Genomic DNA, 13152 nt, shown 5'->3' with positions numbered 1-13152 from the left:
AGGTTTCTGTGAGAGGTCACTAAGAATTCCTTGGGAGATCCTGATTTATTTTAAAAAAGCAGAGACCAAACAGAAAACCTCCAATCCTGGGTTTCCCCACTAGAGTGTGATAGTGTGTGCATGCACAGGGAAGTGGGGGGCAGGGACTATTCACATGCAAACAGGTGAGAATCTCAGGGCAGGTGCAAGAGATCTGGAAGCCATCACACACAGAGTCTGGGAGTAGGGAGAAGGAGGCAGAGGAAAGGAAAAAGTTTATTTATCTTTAGTTTAAGAACACTTGTTATAATGCATTATTTATACAGGCCTCCTATGCAATGAATATAATAATTTTGTAACTTCCGGCCCATATTTGAGCCTGAATGTGCAGTGGGTTCCCCAAGGCTTGAAAAAGATTTCAAGGGTTCCTCCAGGCTCAAAAGATTGAGAACAGCTGCTCTTAAAACCAGACACAATTTGATTTTTAAGGCTATGACTACCAGATGGAGGATATGAAGATAAAAAGATAAATTACCTCTTTTCGTTTGGTAACCCTATAGATCAGGGGTGTCAAATTCTATTTCATTGAGGGCCCGCATCAGGGTTGCGTTTGACCTCGGAGGTGGGTGGGCATGGCTGGGGTGGTTGTGGCCAGCTCAATGTCACTCATGTCGGGGGCGCCTGTGATGGCACAAGTGCTCTGCCAGCGAAAACGCACGCGACCCTCCCGAGATCTGCTGGCAGAGGGTTGCAGGAGGCTGTTGCAGCCAAAAATGGAGTTCCGGAGCCTGTTTTCGCTGGCAGAGGCACGATGGGCCGATCCTTCGCTGCTTTCAGGGCAACTCTGAGAGCCAGATCTAAGCACCCCGTGGGCCAGATCTGCCCCCCCCGGCCTTGAGTTTGACATCACTGATATAGATCTACTTGGAGCTGAAGCAGAACTGACCAATAGCCAGGATCCACAAGGCAGGGAGGCTATACTAATGATAATCTTTCCTGCTTAAAAAGTATACTATTTTAAATATTGCTAGTTGTTTTAGGGTTAATACTTGTTTACTGGATTCTGAGTTCCCTTGATTGGATTGTTTTGTAATTATTTCTTGCTGACTATTTTTTTCCTTTCATCCTACAGATTGGAAAAGGCAAATAAGAACAACAGTCAGTCACAACAAACCAGTATCAGGAAACAAACCGTCAATAGCATAGCTCCTGAAGTATTGGTATTGTATAGCTATTCCAAGTAGTCCTGGATTATTTACATATTATATCAATTTGAATAGCTGCCTATCTCAACTATATGACTTTGGACAGCTCACAACTGCTAAAACACAACCCCAAACAATTGACAAAATATATTGAAAGAGCATATAAAACATAAACGCCATATTAAATATCATATTAAAACCATATAATGTAATCAGCAACCAAAAATACAGAATATTCAGCCGTATTTAAAGTGGCCATTGAGCAAATTCTGCTGTGCAGCTGGATCTCCAAGTGGCAAAATGCAGCTTCCAAGCCTTACAAATGGCCGGCTTAGGGTTGAACTTAGAGGTCCTTGGTGCTCTCTGAGCTTGGTGGTTTTCTTGCAGACATTTCATTTCCAAACTAGGTTACATCATCAGTGCTAAAGTGCATGAGATACAAGACATTTGGAGATGGAACAGTGCCCCCATGCTCCTGTTGCCTGCTTAGAAGTCAATATGCAAATGTCCCAAGTTCCAAAGCACATATTCTCTCTCTCTCTCCTTTGGCATCACATAGTAGACACAACTTCAGCCACAGTTTGCCAATGGCCCATGAACAATGTTTTTGTAGGAGATGACCAAGATAGCCTGAAGGAGGGGTCAAATGCATCATAAATCACAAGTCCTTGTGCACCTGCAAGAGATCTAAGTCCTGCCCATCTTGAATGCCTCTCTTATCTCCCACTCATTTCCTTTGACTGTTAGTTGGTCAGATTCTTGTAGAGAGCTTAAATTTGCAATAAATCTTTATGAGCTACAGTCGCACAGTGGTTAGAGTGCCGTACTGCAGGCTACTTCTGCTGATTGCTGGCTGCCTGCAGTTCGAATCTGACCAGGCTCAAGGTTGACTCAGCCTTCCATCCTTCCGAGGTCAGTAAAATGAGGACCCAGATTGTTGGGGGCAATATGCCAACTCTGTAAATCACTTAGAAAGGGCTGCAAAGCACTGTAAAGCGGAATATACAGTAAATCTAAGTGCTATTGCTATACTCATTTGAACTGCCTGAAACTCCTGATTTCCCTGATGCTTAATAATTTTCTGCATTTTTGTACTTCATGGACAACTTTCCCAACTTTTTTTACCCAATAAGAGACTCCAGTATATATCAAGACCAAAACATAGGAAACCCACCAGGAGAAATGAGATACCATGAAAAGTTTTTATTTTCCAGGAGTGCGAGAGAGACAGGTAAATGCTGGCCCTTAAGTGACTACAAAGTGTTTTAGTGTTAAAATGATGATGAGCCGTTTGAACTCACAGTCACACCTCCAACAGTTGGAGAAGCTTTGAAGAGCAGAGGAGTATCCCCCAAACCAATTGTCCACCACAGAAGCGCAGATAAAAGAGGCTGAAATGTCCATTTCTTGTCCACCAGGCTATAGGAAGAGGAGAAGCTCAACAAGGATGAAGGGCAGAAAAACCAGGTTGAAATCACTAAGGATGCCTTTGTTGCATGGAATATCATTTTTTTGTGCCTGCTTTGCAACCTCTTGCCGATATCTGTCAAAATTGTTTCTGGGGAAATAAGTAATTGGTCAAATTAGTTGTGAAAGTGAACACTGTAAAGGCACAGACTTCAAGTGACTGCCAGCAAGATTCTGCATTTATTTTTGCAATAGCTACCAAAGAAGAGAAATGAAGGAAGTTCTTATCACTTCAGGAATTGAAGAGGAGCCTAGAAGTGGAGTCAACCGATGCATAAGCTGGAAGGGAGCTTAGAGATAATATAATCCAGCCTCAGGGTCAGTTCCAAAATCCACTAAACCAGTGTTTCTCAATCTTGGCAATTTTAAGATGGGTGGACTTCAACTCCCAGAATTCCCCAGCCAGCTTTCCTAACTTGGGAATTCTGGGAGTTGAAGTCCACCCTTCTTAAAGTTGCTAAGGTGGAGAAACATTACACTAAACTATCCACCATTTAGTGTCTATATTTAAAAATGTCCAGTGTGTCGGACGATTTTCTCAGATGTGAATTTGAGAAGTTCTGGTAGTTGCCAAAATAAATTTGTAAGAACTGCCAACCTCCTTCCTGTTAGAGCTGATTTGCGTATTCACACAATAGGAGGATGACTGAAAGAAGAAACAATGAAGTCAGTGGAAAATGAAACACAAAGCTACAGGGAGTGGAAAAACTTTTGTGAAATGGAGACTTGAAGGAAAAGTCAACAGCTTTCATAATGTGCAGCCAGAAAGGCTGGTAGGGCAAAATCTCTCTGAATATCCTAGGTCTTGAAAAATGACATCCTGTACTTTCCATTTTTTTGAAATTAATACATATTGGTAAATTTTATAAATACAGTAGAGAGTTGAATTTCTTACTCCAATATGAAACATCAGAAGAAGGCATTCTGAAGGCTCCTTCTAATGTCTTACTTTGGCCATACTGGCTGGGAATTATGAGAGTTGTAGTCCAACACACCAGTTAGGCCCTAAGGAAAACTGTATAGCATTAGGATGAAGCAGTAACTTCCTCCCTCCCTCCCTCCCTCCCTTAATACTACAGACAGAATAGACTCAATTGACTTTTTCTGATGGACTTGGCAATTATATATATATATATATATATATATATATATAATTGCCACATTCAAGATAGTGAAACTCAAAATAACCACTGGGAATACAAATGGCAAAGAATTCTTGCCTTCATGTGGTCAATTTTTTTCACAATATTCCTATGGTCTAAGGTGGGATTGTCAAACTGGCGGCCCATGGGCCAGATGACTCACGCACAGGCCACACCCATCATGATGCAATCAAGTTTGACCCCTGTGGTCTAACGTCAAAATGATGGTAACTAACCTAACAACAGCTATAGGGCTTGTTACAGGTTTAAGAGAAACTTGCAGACATGAGAATTTTTGTTTTAGAAAAGTAGAGCTCCGTTAAACAGAAGCAATCTACCTTCCAACAATTGTGGGGACCAGCAGAAGACGACGACTGTGGTTCCGTCATCCACTTGTAGACTTTGTAGAAACGCCTGGATGACCATTGCTGGAAATCTGATCATAAGGTGGATGGATTTTTGACCCAATCCAGCAAGCAAATCTTTGTATTTTTATGGAGACGAAGGTAGACACACCCTGTTTTATCTGGCTGATCTTACCGTTCCTCCTGGAATTCACGCTTTGCATCTGCCAACTGTGTTGTTTTGCTGCTGACTTGCTCCAGAAGATGTGCAATTAGATCTAAAGCAGGCAAGAAAGTGCCCATCAGATTTCAATATGGATAATTGCTTTGTATCCCCTCCTTATCTCCTCCCCTTCCCTGAAATTTAAGTTTCCAAATCAGTGCATTCAACAGCTAGTTGTTTATTTGTTTTTTAGTTTTTTTAAAAATTTTGATTTATATGCTGCCCTTCTCCGGAGATTCAGGGCGGCTTACAGTGCGTTAAGCAATAGCCTTCATACTTTTGTATATTTATACAAAGTCAGCTTATTGCCCCCACAAACTGGGTCCTCAATTTACCTACCTTAGAAAGGATGGAAGGCTGAGTCGACCTTGAGCCTGGTGAGAATTGAACTCGCAGTAATTGCAGGCAGCTGGATGTTAAATGCTGCCTCAGTAGGAGGCATTAGCCTCCTACGCCACTCAGGCTCCTGTAGTACTGTTTTACTGTAGTACTTAAAAAAAAATGAAACTTTGACCACACTGTTGTGGCTGCCATCTTTACTTTTTGATTACATCTTGCCGACAACCTTGTACCGTGTTTAACTAACCTCACCTATTCCAAAAGACTGAGGAGTTACTTCTTTGGAGAGGGAACCAGTAACAATGTAAACTACATTGTTAGGTGTGGCTAATGTAATGAAAACAAGGACTAGGGGTGACATGATAGCAGTGCTCCAATATCTAAGAGGCTGCCACAAAGATGATAGTGTCAATCTATTCTCCAAAGCACTTGAAGGAAAGGCAAGAAAGATTGGAAACTAATCAAGGAGAAATCCAATCTAGAACTAAGGAGGGATTTCCTGATAGTGAGAACCATTAATCAGTAGAATGACTTGCCCCCAAATCCCAGCCAGGAGTGGGATTTGGGGGTTCTCCGAACTGCACAGAATCTTAGCTAGAGTTTCTCCCAAACCCCTGCGAACCCCCAGGAGCCCACCCCTGGTTAACATATTTGAGATGTGAGAATCACTACAGAATGGGAGAGGAGGTGAAATGGGAGGATCCTCGCAGCACCTGGGTAGGATTCCTATGTTTTGGGAATGGGACCTCATGTTTTTCTGATTTTTCTTAAACTATAGAAAACCAAAATTAGAATACATTTGTTTCTCTCAACTGAAAATGGAAAACATTGTTGCTGAGTTCTAGCAGTTGTGTTTAGGGGTTAATTGGGATGGTACATAGACTGTTGAAAAGACAAAACTTTAATGTATGATACTGGTCTGGAAACCTGGAGATTGTGAGTTCTAGTTCTGCCTTAGGCATGAAAGCCAGCTGGGTGACTTTGAGCTAGTCATTCTCTCTTAGGTCAACTCACCTACAAGGTGGTTGTTGTGGGGGAAATAGGAGGGGAGGAGTATGAGATATGTTTGCTGCCTTGAGTTACTTAGAAAGTAATAAAGCCTGGAAAACAAAACTCAAATAAATAAGTATATTCAGAGCTTGACTAAATTCCAGTGCACCCATGTTTAAACAGAAAGTGAACATGTACAATTTTTGTTCAATTATGTCTAATGATCACCTTCATGAAAACTCATGCAAATATGACTGATAAAAGATGTGAAGTCAGAACACGAGACTTTCATTTCCAGCCCAGGAAGATAGAACCAGAAATGAACTTTCTCATGTCTTGGAGGACTTGAGAAATGAGAGCCAGCAAACCCAGAGCCAAATTCTTCATTTTGATGGATGAAGGTTTGTTCATGTTTGCGGGATTGTTTTCACACTCCGTTTGTCTAGTTCTGGAAGGAACCTCTTACATATTCCTTTTCTTGCCTCACCTTTGAGTTTCTGTCCTTCTGCAGCTTGTTGGGTGATTGTTGCCATGAAAGTCGTAATATTTTCTTGAATATTGTACTAGAAATGAAAATAAAAATTAACCAACTTACAATGCTGGAAATTGGGAAGACAGGGGTTTGGGCAGGGCTATGGTTATTTATCTATTTATTAGATTTATGTGATGCCCATGTCATTCAAAAGCAACTCTGGGTGGCTCTGAGCGATATAAATTTGATTAACAAACAAACAAATTCTCATTTCATAGTTGGGCAAAAATTGACTTTTGAGAGGATTGGACTACAAGTCCCATGAGGCTTTGCAACAGACAGGAAGAGAACTGGAGGAGTGCTAGGTATCCAAGTCTTATGTAATGAAGAGTAATAAGTTACAATTTATTCTGGAATCCATATTGCAAGTCTTCTAAGAGAATACAATAACTGAGGATAACTGGTGCTCTGCAAGGCAGCCAGGGAGTCAAAACAGCAGTCACAATTTTTTTTTTTAAATTTGATTTATATGCCGCCCTTCCCTGGAGACTCAGGGTGGCTTACAATGCGTTAAGCAATAGCCTTCATACTTTTGTATATTTATACAAAGTCAGCTTATTGCCCCCACAACTGGGTCCTCAATTTACCTGCCTTAGAAAGGATGGAAGGCTGAGTCAACCTTGAGCCTTGAAGAGATTCGAACCAGCAGTAAATTGCAGGCAGCTGTGTTAATAACAGGGTGCTTAGACCACTGTACTATCAAGGCACAATTGTGCAACTGAAATTGTTTTTCATGTGTTGTAGACTCTGGTGCTCCTAAAAACAATAAGGCCCTGACTGCAGAATCAGGGCTACCTTCCTGACTTTATTGACTCTTTTTAAGAAAGTCCTGAATCCCGAATGACAGGTTATCTTGATTTATGACCACAATTGAGACCTTAGTGAATCATGGGGTCATTAATTGAATCCGGTTTTCCTCTTTGAGGCACACCCTTCCGCTTTTTTATGGAAAGGACTGTGCCCTTAAATCTCCCACTACGCAACTCACAACAGAAAGCCTGCATTCACTGAGATTGCAGGAAAATAGTAGTGCCTTCCCACCCCCCTCGGGAAAATCCACTTTGCAGATTTGTTCCATGTTTGAACCTCAGCAGACTCCAAATTTTGGGCTTAGACAACTTAGAACTACGCCGACTTCAGTCTGACCTAAGCATAGTACATAAAATTATCTGCCACAATGTCCTTCCTGTCAATGACTACTTCAACTTCAATCACAACAATACACCAGCAAATAATAGCTACAAACTCAAGGTAAACCGCTCCAAACTCAATTGCAGAAAATATGACTTCAGTAACAGAGTGGTCAATGCCTGGAGTGCACTACCTGACTCTGTAGTTTCTTCCCCAAACCCCCAAAACTTTAACCTTAAACTGTCTACTGTTGACCTCACCCCTTTCCTAAGAGGTCTGTAAGGGGCGTGCATAAGTGCACCAGTGTGCCTACCGTCCCTGTCCTAATGTTCCTTTTTACTTCCTTTTTACTTACTCTTTTCATGTATTCAAATTATGTTCATACTTTTACCTGTTATCTTATATATGCTTGACAAAATAAACTTACGATTATGATTATGATTTTCAGGTAATGGACTGATGTCTCAGAAAAGCTGGGTTTGTGCCCAGTTTGTAGAAGCACAATGACCCACACAACAGGCTGGAGAGTGATAGGACAACTTTTAGTCTGTACAGAAGAAATGACACAAGCTTGTGTGTCCCTCATTTCCCTGGTCCCTACTTTATAGAAACAAGGGGGTTGAGTCACACTCATGTGCCAATATGTTATAAGGGTGATTTATGCTGCTTTTATCAATTCTTGTTATGAATCGGCAACTTTGACGTTTGCCACATATGCATTCATTGTTAAAAACAGAAATCAAGCCACCATTTTCCTCTTTCCTGTATCTAAGTTCCATTTTTATGTCTGCGTTTGCCTTGTCCTGTGAGGTTACGTGTCAGCAAGCACAATATGTTTAGAAATCCACAGCACAGCACTTAAACCATTCATCTTAAAATTTAAACTAAGTAGACTAAACAATTTGGGGTAGGATCTTAAGGTCTTTATCTATCAGGACAATAAATGTTTTTTTTCCAGCTGTCAATTAGATTACCAGAGCACAAAACATTTCCACCAATTTTCCCCCGCCAGCCTTCGATGATTGCTTGGGGGTCTAATCAATAATGCAGTGGCATCACCAGGCATAAATCAATATTTTTGGCCCATTTCTTGAAATTCCTGGGGTGGGGGTTTAAAGTGCAAACCATTTTGTAGTTTGGGAATCCAAGAGACCATTCCTTGCACTGCCCAAAATTGGTAGCCGAACCTAACAATGAGCAATGGGCTGCAGACAAGGAGTTGGAGGAAAACTATGCTTGGAATCTAGCATTAAAGGCAATTCTGTGTTGCCTCGTTGTGACCTTGTCAAGATTGTTACATTTGCTTTACAGCTATTGTCTCCTGATGTATTTCTGTGTGTAAGTTCCAGAAGTTTCAGATAAGTAAGTAAGTAAGTAAATAAGTAAGTAAGTAAGTAAGCAAGTAAGTAAATAAGGGAAGGAAGGAAGGAAGGAAGGAAGGAAGGAAGGAAGGAAGGAAGTAAGTTGGCCCTGTTCAGATGTTTTGAACAACCACTTCCATCATCCCCAGCCAATTGGCAAAGGATAAATGAATTAGGATCAAAAACTTCAGAAAGGCCCCAGCAGGGGTGAAATCCACATTTTTTCCCTATTGGTTCTGTGGCCGTGGCTTGGTGGGCATGGCACGGGAAGGCTATTGCAAAATTTCCATTCCCACCCCACTCCAGGGGAAGGATATTGCAAAATCTCCATTCCCACCCCACTCTGGGGCCAGCCAGAGATGGTATTTGCCAGTTCTCTGAACTACTCAAAATTTCCGCTACTGGTTCTTCAGAACCTATTAGAACCTGCTGGATTTCATCCTTGGGCCCCAAGTTGTGATAAAATGTGTCAGTGGAGGTAAATTAAGGCTTTTCTGTAGATTTTCATTCATCTGCTTTTCTGAGAGATGAACTACTATTCTGAAGGCCTTTTCTTATTTACACCTAACCACAAAAGTAATACAGGCCAGAAACTTCTTTTTCTGCTGTTTTCCCTTATTATTGCCTTTATCTTGCCTTGGCTCATGAGTGAAGCAGGCTTAAGTTATCCTTAGCAATACTGGTTGCAGTGTTTTGCAACGCAGAATTGCAAAGCAATGTTTTCTCTCTTACTCTAACACCCTACCCCACCCCAAGGACAGCCATGAGGTGTGTGTAAGAATGATTACGTTTTGTCTACTATTATCCTGAAGGAAAATCAGAAGATTACAAAGGCTGGGAACAGAACAATCAACCACAATTTCACGCTGGTAGGATTTTTTTTTCTTTCTGATTCAAGGACGGGTAGAGTGGGCGAAGACCCTAAAACACACAAGGAGAACCACCATCCCCAATGCCATGCTTTCCCGATACACTGTGATTACAGTTTCCAGAATTCCCAGCCAGACTATCCTGCAGGTTAATTGTGGAAGTCGCCATTCCCATCAATCTGGATGGCATCCCAGCTGACGGATTAGAATTCTTTGAGGAAATCAGTTAAGGTACGTACTTTGCCTTTAAATATTATTAAAAAATTTTACCAGCTCAGCCTGGCAGGAGTTCCAGTGCCCTTCCATCGTTGTGAGGTTGTGCTTCACCATTCCCAGTTGCTCCTGTAACCGGGACCTTTCCTGTTCTGTCTTCTCCAAAAGCCGCATCTTCTCTCTTAAAGTCTGGTTAGTGGTGGCCAAGGTAGACTTGAGGTTTTGGTTTTCCTTTTTCTTCATCTCCAGAAGACGTTCTGTTTCAATCAGGGTCTGATTGCTAGACAGCAGTTGTATCCACATGGCATCCCTTTCCTGAGCGTTCCTTTCCAGAGCCTCGTGGACCATTATCTTTTCGTGGCGCTCCTGCGTGTACAAAATCAGGAAGATGACAAAGCAAAACAGGAAAAGGACCGTGGCGATTCCCAAGCAAAGGGCGCACGCCTTCCCAGTCTTTCCTTTTGCAGATAGGAGCGGGATATCTCTTCCACCCATGGCAACCGAAGGTTCTTGGAAGCCAGCAAAGCCACTCTGCCCTTGCCACTCCACGGCCCTGGAGGTTTGTTGCAATTGTGTGCTTCGGAAGGACCTGCCCCTCTCAAGTGCTTACCTCATCGGGGCTTCCTTTCCAAGAGTTTCAGGATTTGGCAGAAAGGTCAGATAAGCACAGAGCAGCCGGTATTTTTATCGAAACCTCCCTGCTCAGACTTTTGCTGGGTCCCCATTTGCATCTAATGAGCCTTCCACCCCCCCACCCCCCACCACAGTCTGGCCCTGTCTTCATTGCAGGAGAGGGACAAGCCCAAACCATCTTTAGCTGCTGCAGTGTTCAAAGAAATGTTCTCCCTGGTGCCATCCAGGGGTGAAATCCAGCAAGTTCTGACAGGTTCTGGAGAACCGGTAGCGGACATTTTGAGTAGTTTGGAGAACCGGCAAATACCACCTCTGGCTGGCCCCAGAGTAGGTAGGAATGGAGATTTTGCAATATCCTTCCCCCAGGAGTGGGGAGGGATTTTGCAGTATCCTTCCCCTGGAGTGGGATGGGAATGGAGATTTTGCAGTATCCTTCCCCTGCCATGCCCACCAAGCCACGCCCGCCAAGCTACACCATGCCCACCAAGCCACGCCCACAGAACCAGTAGTATAAACATTTGGATTTCACTACTGGTGCCATCCAAAGTCATCATCCAGTGGGCAAGATCTGTGGTGCTTTATTACAGGGTGGGGTGGGGGACAAAGTCAGGGACTGTAGTGATTGGGAAGACGAAGAAAAGAGAGACAGGAGGGGATTGACAGCAGACATGGAGAACCTTGTGCCTTTATTTATTTATTTACTTGTTTGTTTATGACAGTTTGGACATGTGGTTAAGGTTCTAGGCAGAGGTGAGATTCAGTTCCCTTCCCTTCCAATTTGCAAATGTGAGCGCGTGCGCGTGCTCTTTGCTTGTGCATTACATCCGGGCAGGTGGGTGGAGCCTCCCGCAGTCACCATTACCGGTTCGCCCGAACCGGACAGAACTGGCTGAATCCCACCTCTGATTCTACTAGGTAGGAACCAGGAAAGTGTGAGTTCTAGTCCCGCCTTAGGCCTGAAAGCCGGCTGGGTGACTTTGGGCCAGTCACTCTCTCTCAGTCTAACCCATCTCACAGAGTTGTTGTTGTGGGGAAAATAAAAGGAGAAAGGAGTACAGGTAGTCCTCAAGTTATGACCAGAATTGAGCCCCAAATTTAGGTGGCGAAGTGAAACGTTTGTTAAGTGAGTTTCTCCCATTTTATGACTTTTCTTGCCACATTTGTTAAGTGAATCACTGTTGTTGTTAAATGAGTAACACGTGGTTGTTAAGGGAATGTGGTTTCCCCATTGACTTTGCTTGCCAGAAGGTCACGAAAGGGGATCACATGACCCTGGGGACACTGCAACCGTCGTAAACGTGAATCAGTTGTCAAGCATCTGAATGTAAATCACGTGACCATGGGGATGCTGCAACGGTCGTAAGTGTGAACAATGATCCCAAGTCACTTTTTTCAGTGCCATTGTAATTTCGAACAGTCACTAAGTGAATTGTTGTAAGCCGAGGACTACCTGTATTAGGAATATTCTCCACCTTGAGTGGGGAATAGTGGGTCTCTATAGAACCAGTGCGAACTGGGGGCAACCCACCACTGGTCCTGAACCATATGACTCACAATGCAAGCTCTCTTACATCAAAATTGTAAGCCCAACAGGGTAGCCCAAGCCAAGAAATCAGCTGCACAGAAGGCTTAAACTACTTTTATTAAGATCAATTAGGATAACAGAATCGGATTCTGCAAATCTGCAATTCTGCAAATTGGATTCTGCTGTACTTCCTCCTCGTCCTTATAGTTCTGTGAATTAGGGAAGTATTTGCCTGAGCCACTTCAAAATGGGATCTTGTTCAACCCTTTTCACCTAGGCCGGGGGGTCTCCAAACTTGGAAACTTTAAGACTTGTGCACTTCAACTCATGCTGGCTGGGGAATTCTGGGAGTTGAAGTCCACAAATCTTAAAGTTGCCATGTTTGGAGATCCCTGGCCTAGGTAATAGATAAATATTGATAGATATTGATAGATAAATATTTTTCTATCAAGGTCCGCTTCTTTACTGCCCATGCTTGTATCACTGATCTCTTCAGGAGATCTTTCTGGTTGATCTAGCCCAGACCTTCAATGGATTTCTTAATTTTCAGATTTGGGGCTGAATTCTTTTGGTGATGCAGCCCTTTCTCTGGACCCCATCTCCTTGGTAAAATGAGGACCCAGATTGTTAGAATATGCTGATATTTGTAAAGCACTCGTAAGTGTGATGTAAAGCACTATGGAGCAGTATGTAAGTTTAAGTACTACTGCTATCCTTGTTAGTGATGGAAATACATAATCAATATAATCATATGTAAAACAAAATGGGGTTTGTATTGTTTCTATCACCAAAAATCAAGGACTTACTCTTTCTTTAGGCTCTTCTCTTCTATTACAGTTTTGGGATATTTTTACTCACTTCAGTGACACAGTCTGTTAAATATATCCTTGCTTCCGCATCGTCTGTGACTAGTCATGGCCTCGGGTCTGCCATCTCGCAATAGCAGACGCTTTCACGTCAGGTTTAAAGGGTTTCCTTTCATTGCAGCGGGTGATCGCCTTTCACCTCGCTACTCCCCCAGGCTTCCCCTTTATTTCGCGTGGCTCTCCAGGCTCTCCGCGCCCTGAAGGGTCCCCCAATCGTGAAAAAAACCAGAGTTAAAGGACCTCTTTCCTCTGCACTGCCATAATGTCGCCACCGGAAGCCTGTATTGTTTCTAAAATGTGTATTGTTTCTGCAATGCTTTATATAAGAAATAG

The 13152-nt window shown here is 42.7% G+C and overlaps 1 protein-coding gene across 1 annotated transcript; it reads right to left on the bottom strand.

Annotated features, from left to right (window-relative positions):
• Nucleotides 1-223: 223 nt before the first annotated feature.
• LOC132712549 (uncharacterized) lies at nt 224-10390 on the bottom strand. Its single transcript, XM_060694345.2, has 4 exons — nt 9853-10390; nt 6177-6252; nt 4334-4415; nt 224-2742 (listed from the first exon to the last, which is right to left on the bottom strand). The coding sequence occupies exons 1-4, from the start codon at nt 10288-10290 to the stop codon at nt 2604-2606; spliced, it is 735 nt and encodes a 244-aa protein (XP_060550328.1). The 5' UTR covers nt 10291-10390; the 3' UTR covers nt 224-2603.
• Between the last annotated feature and the right edge of the window lie 2762 nt (nt 10391-13152).

The sequence above is a fragment of the Pantherophis guttatus genome, chromosome 1 (assembly GCF_059756535.1).
Source record: "Pantherophis guttatus breed Tessera chromosome 1, ASM5975653v1, whole genome shotgun sequence".
NCBI classification, from domain to species: Eukaryota; Metazoa; Chordata; class Lepidosauria; order Squamata; family Colubridae; genus Pantherophis; species Pantherophis guttatus.
This window is presented reverse-complemented; position numbering and strand designations above follow the sequence as displayed.

Excerpts from the sequence above, each read along its gene's own strand:
- LOC132712549 (XM_060694345.2), bottom strand. The coding sequence starts at position 10,290 with ATGGGTGGAAGAGATATCCCGCTCCTATCTGCAAAAGGAAAGACTGGG. Across the intron at positions 4,416-6,176 it reads AGAAGGACAGAAACTCAAAG|ATCTAATTGCACATCTTCTG; the intron begins GTGAGGCAAGAA and ends TGCCTGCTTTAG. Across the intron at positions 2,743-4,333 it reads CGTGAATTCCAGGAGGAACG|AAACAATTTTGACAGATATC; the intron begins GTAAGATCAGCC and ends TTATTTCCCCAG.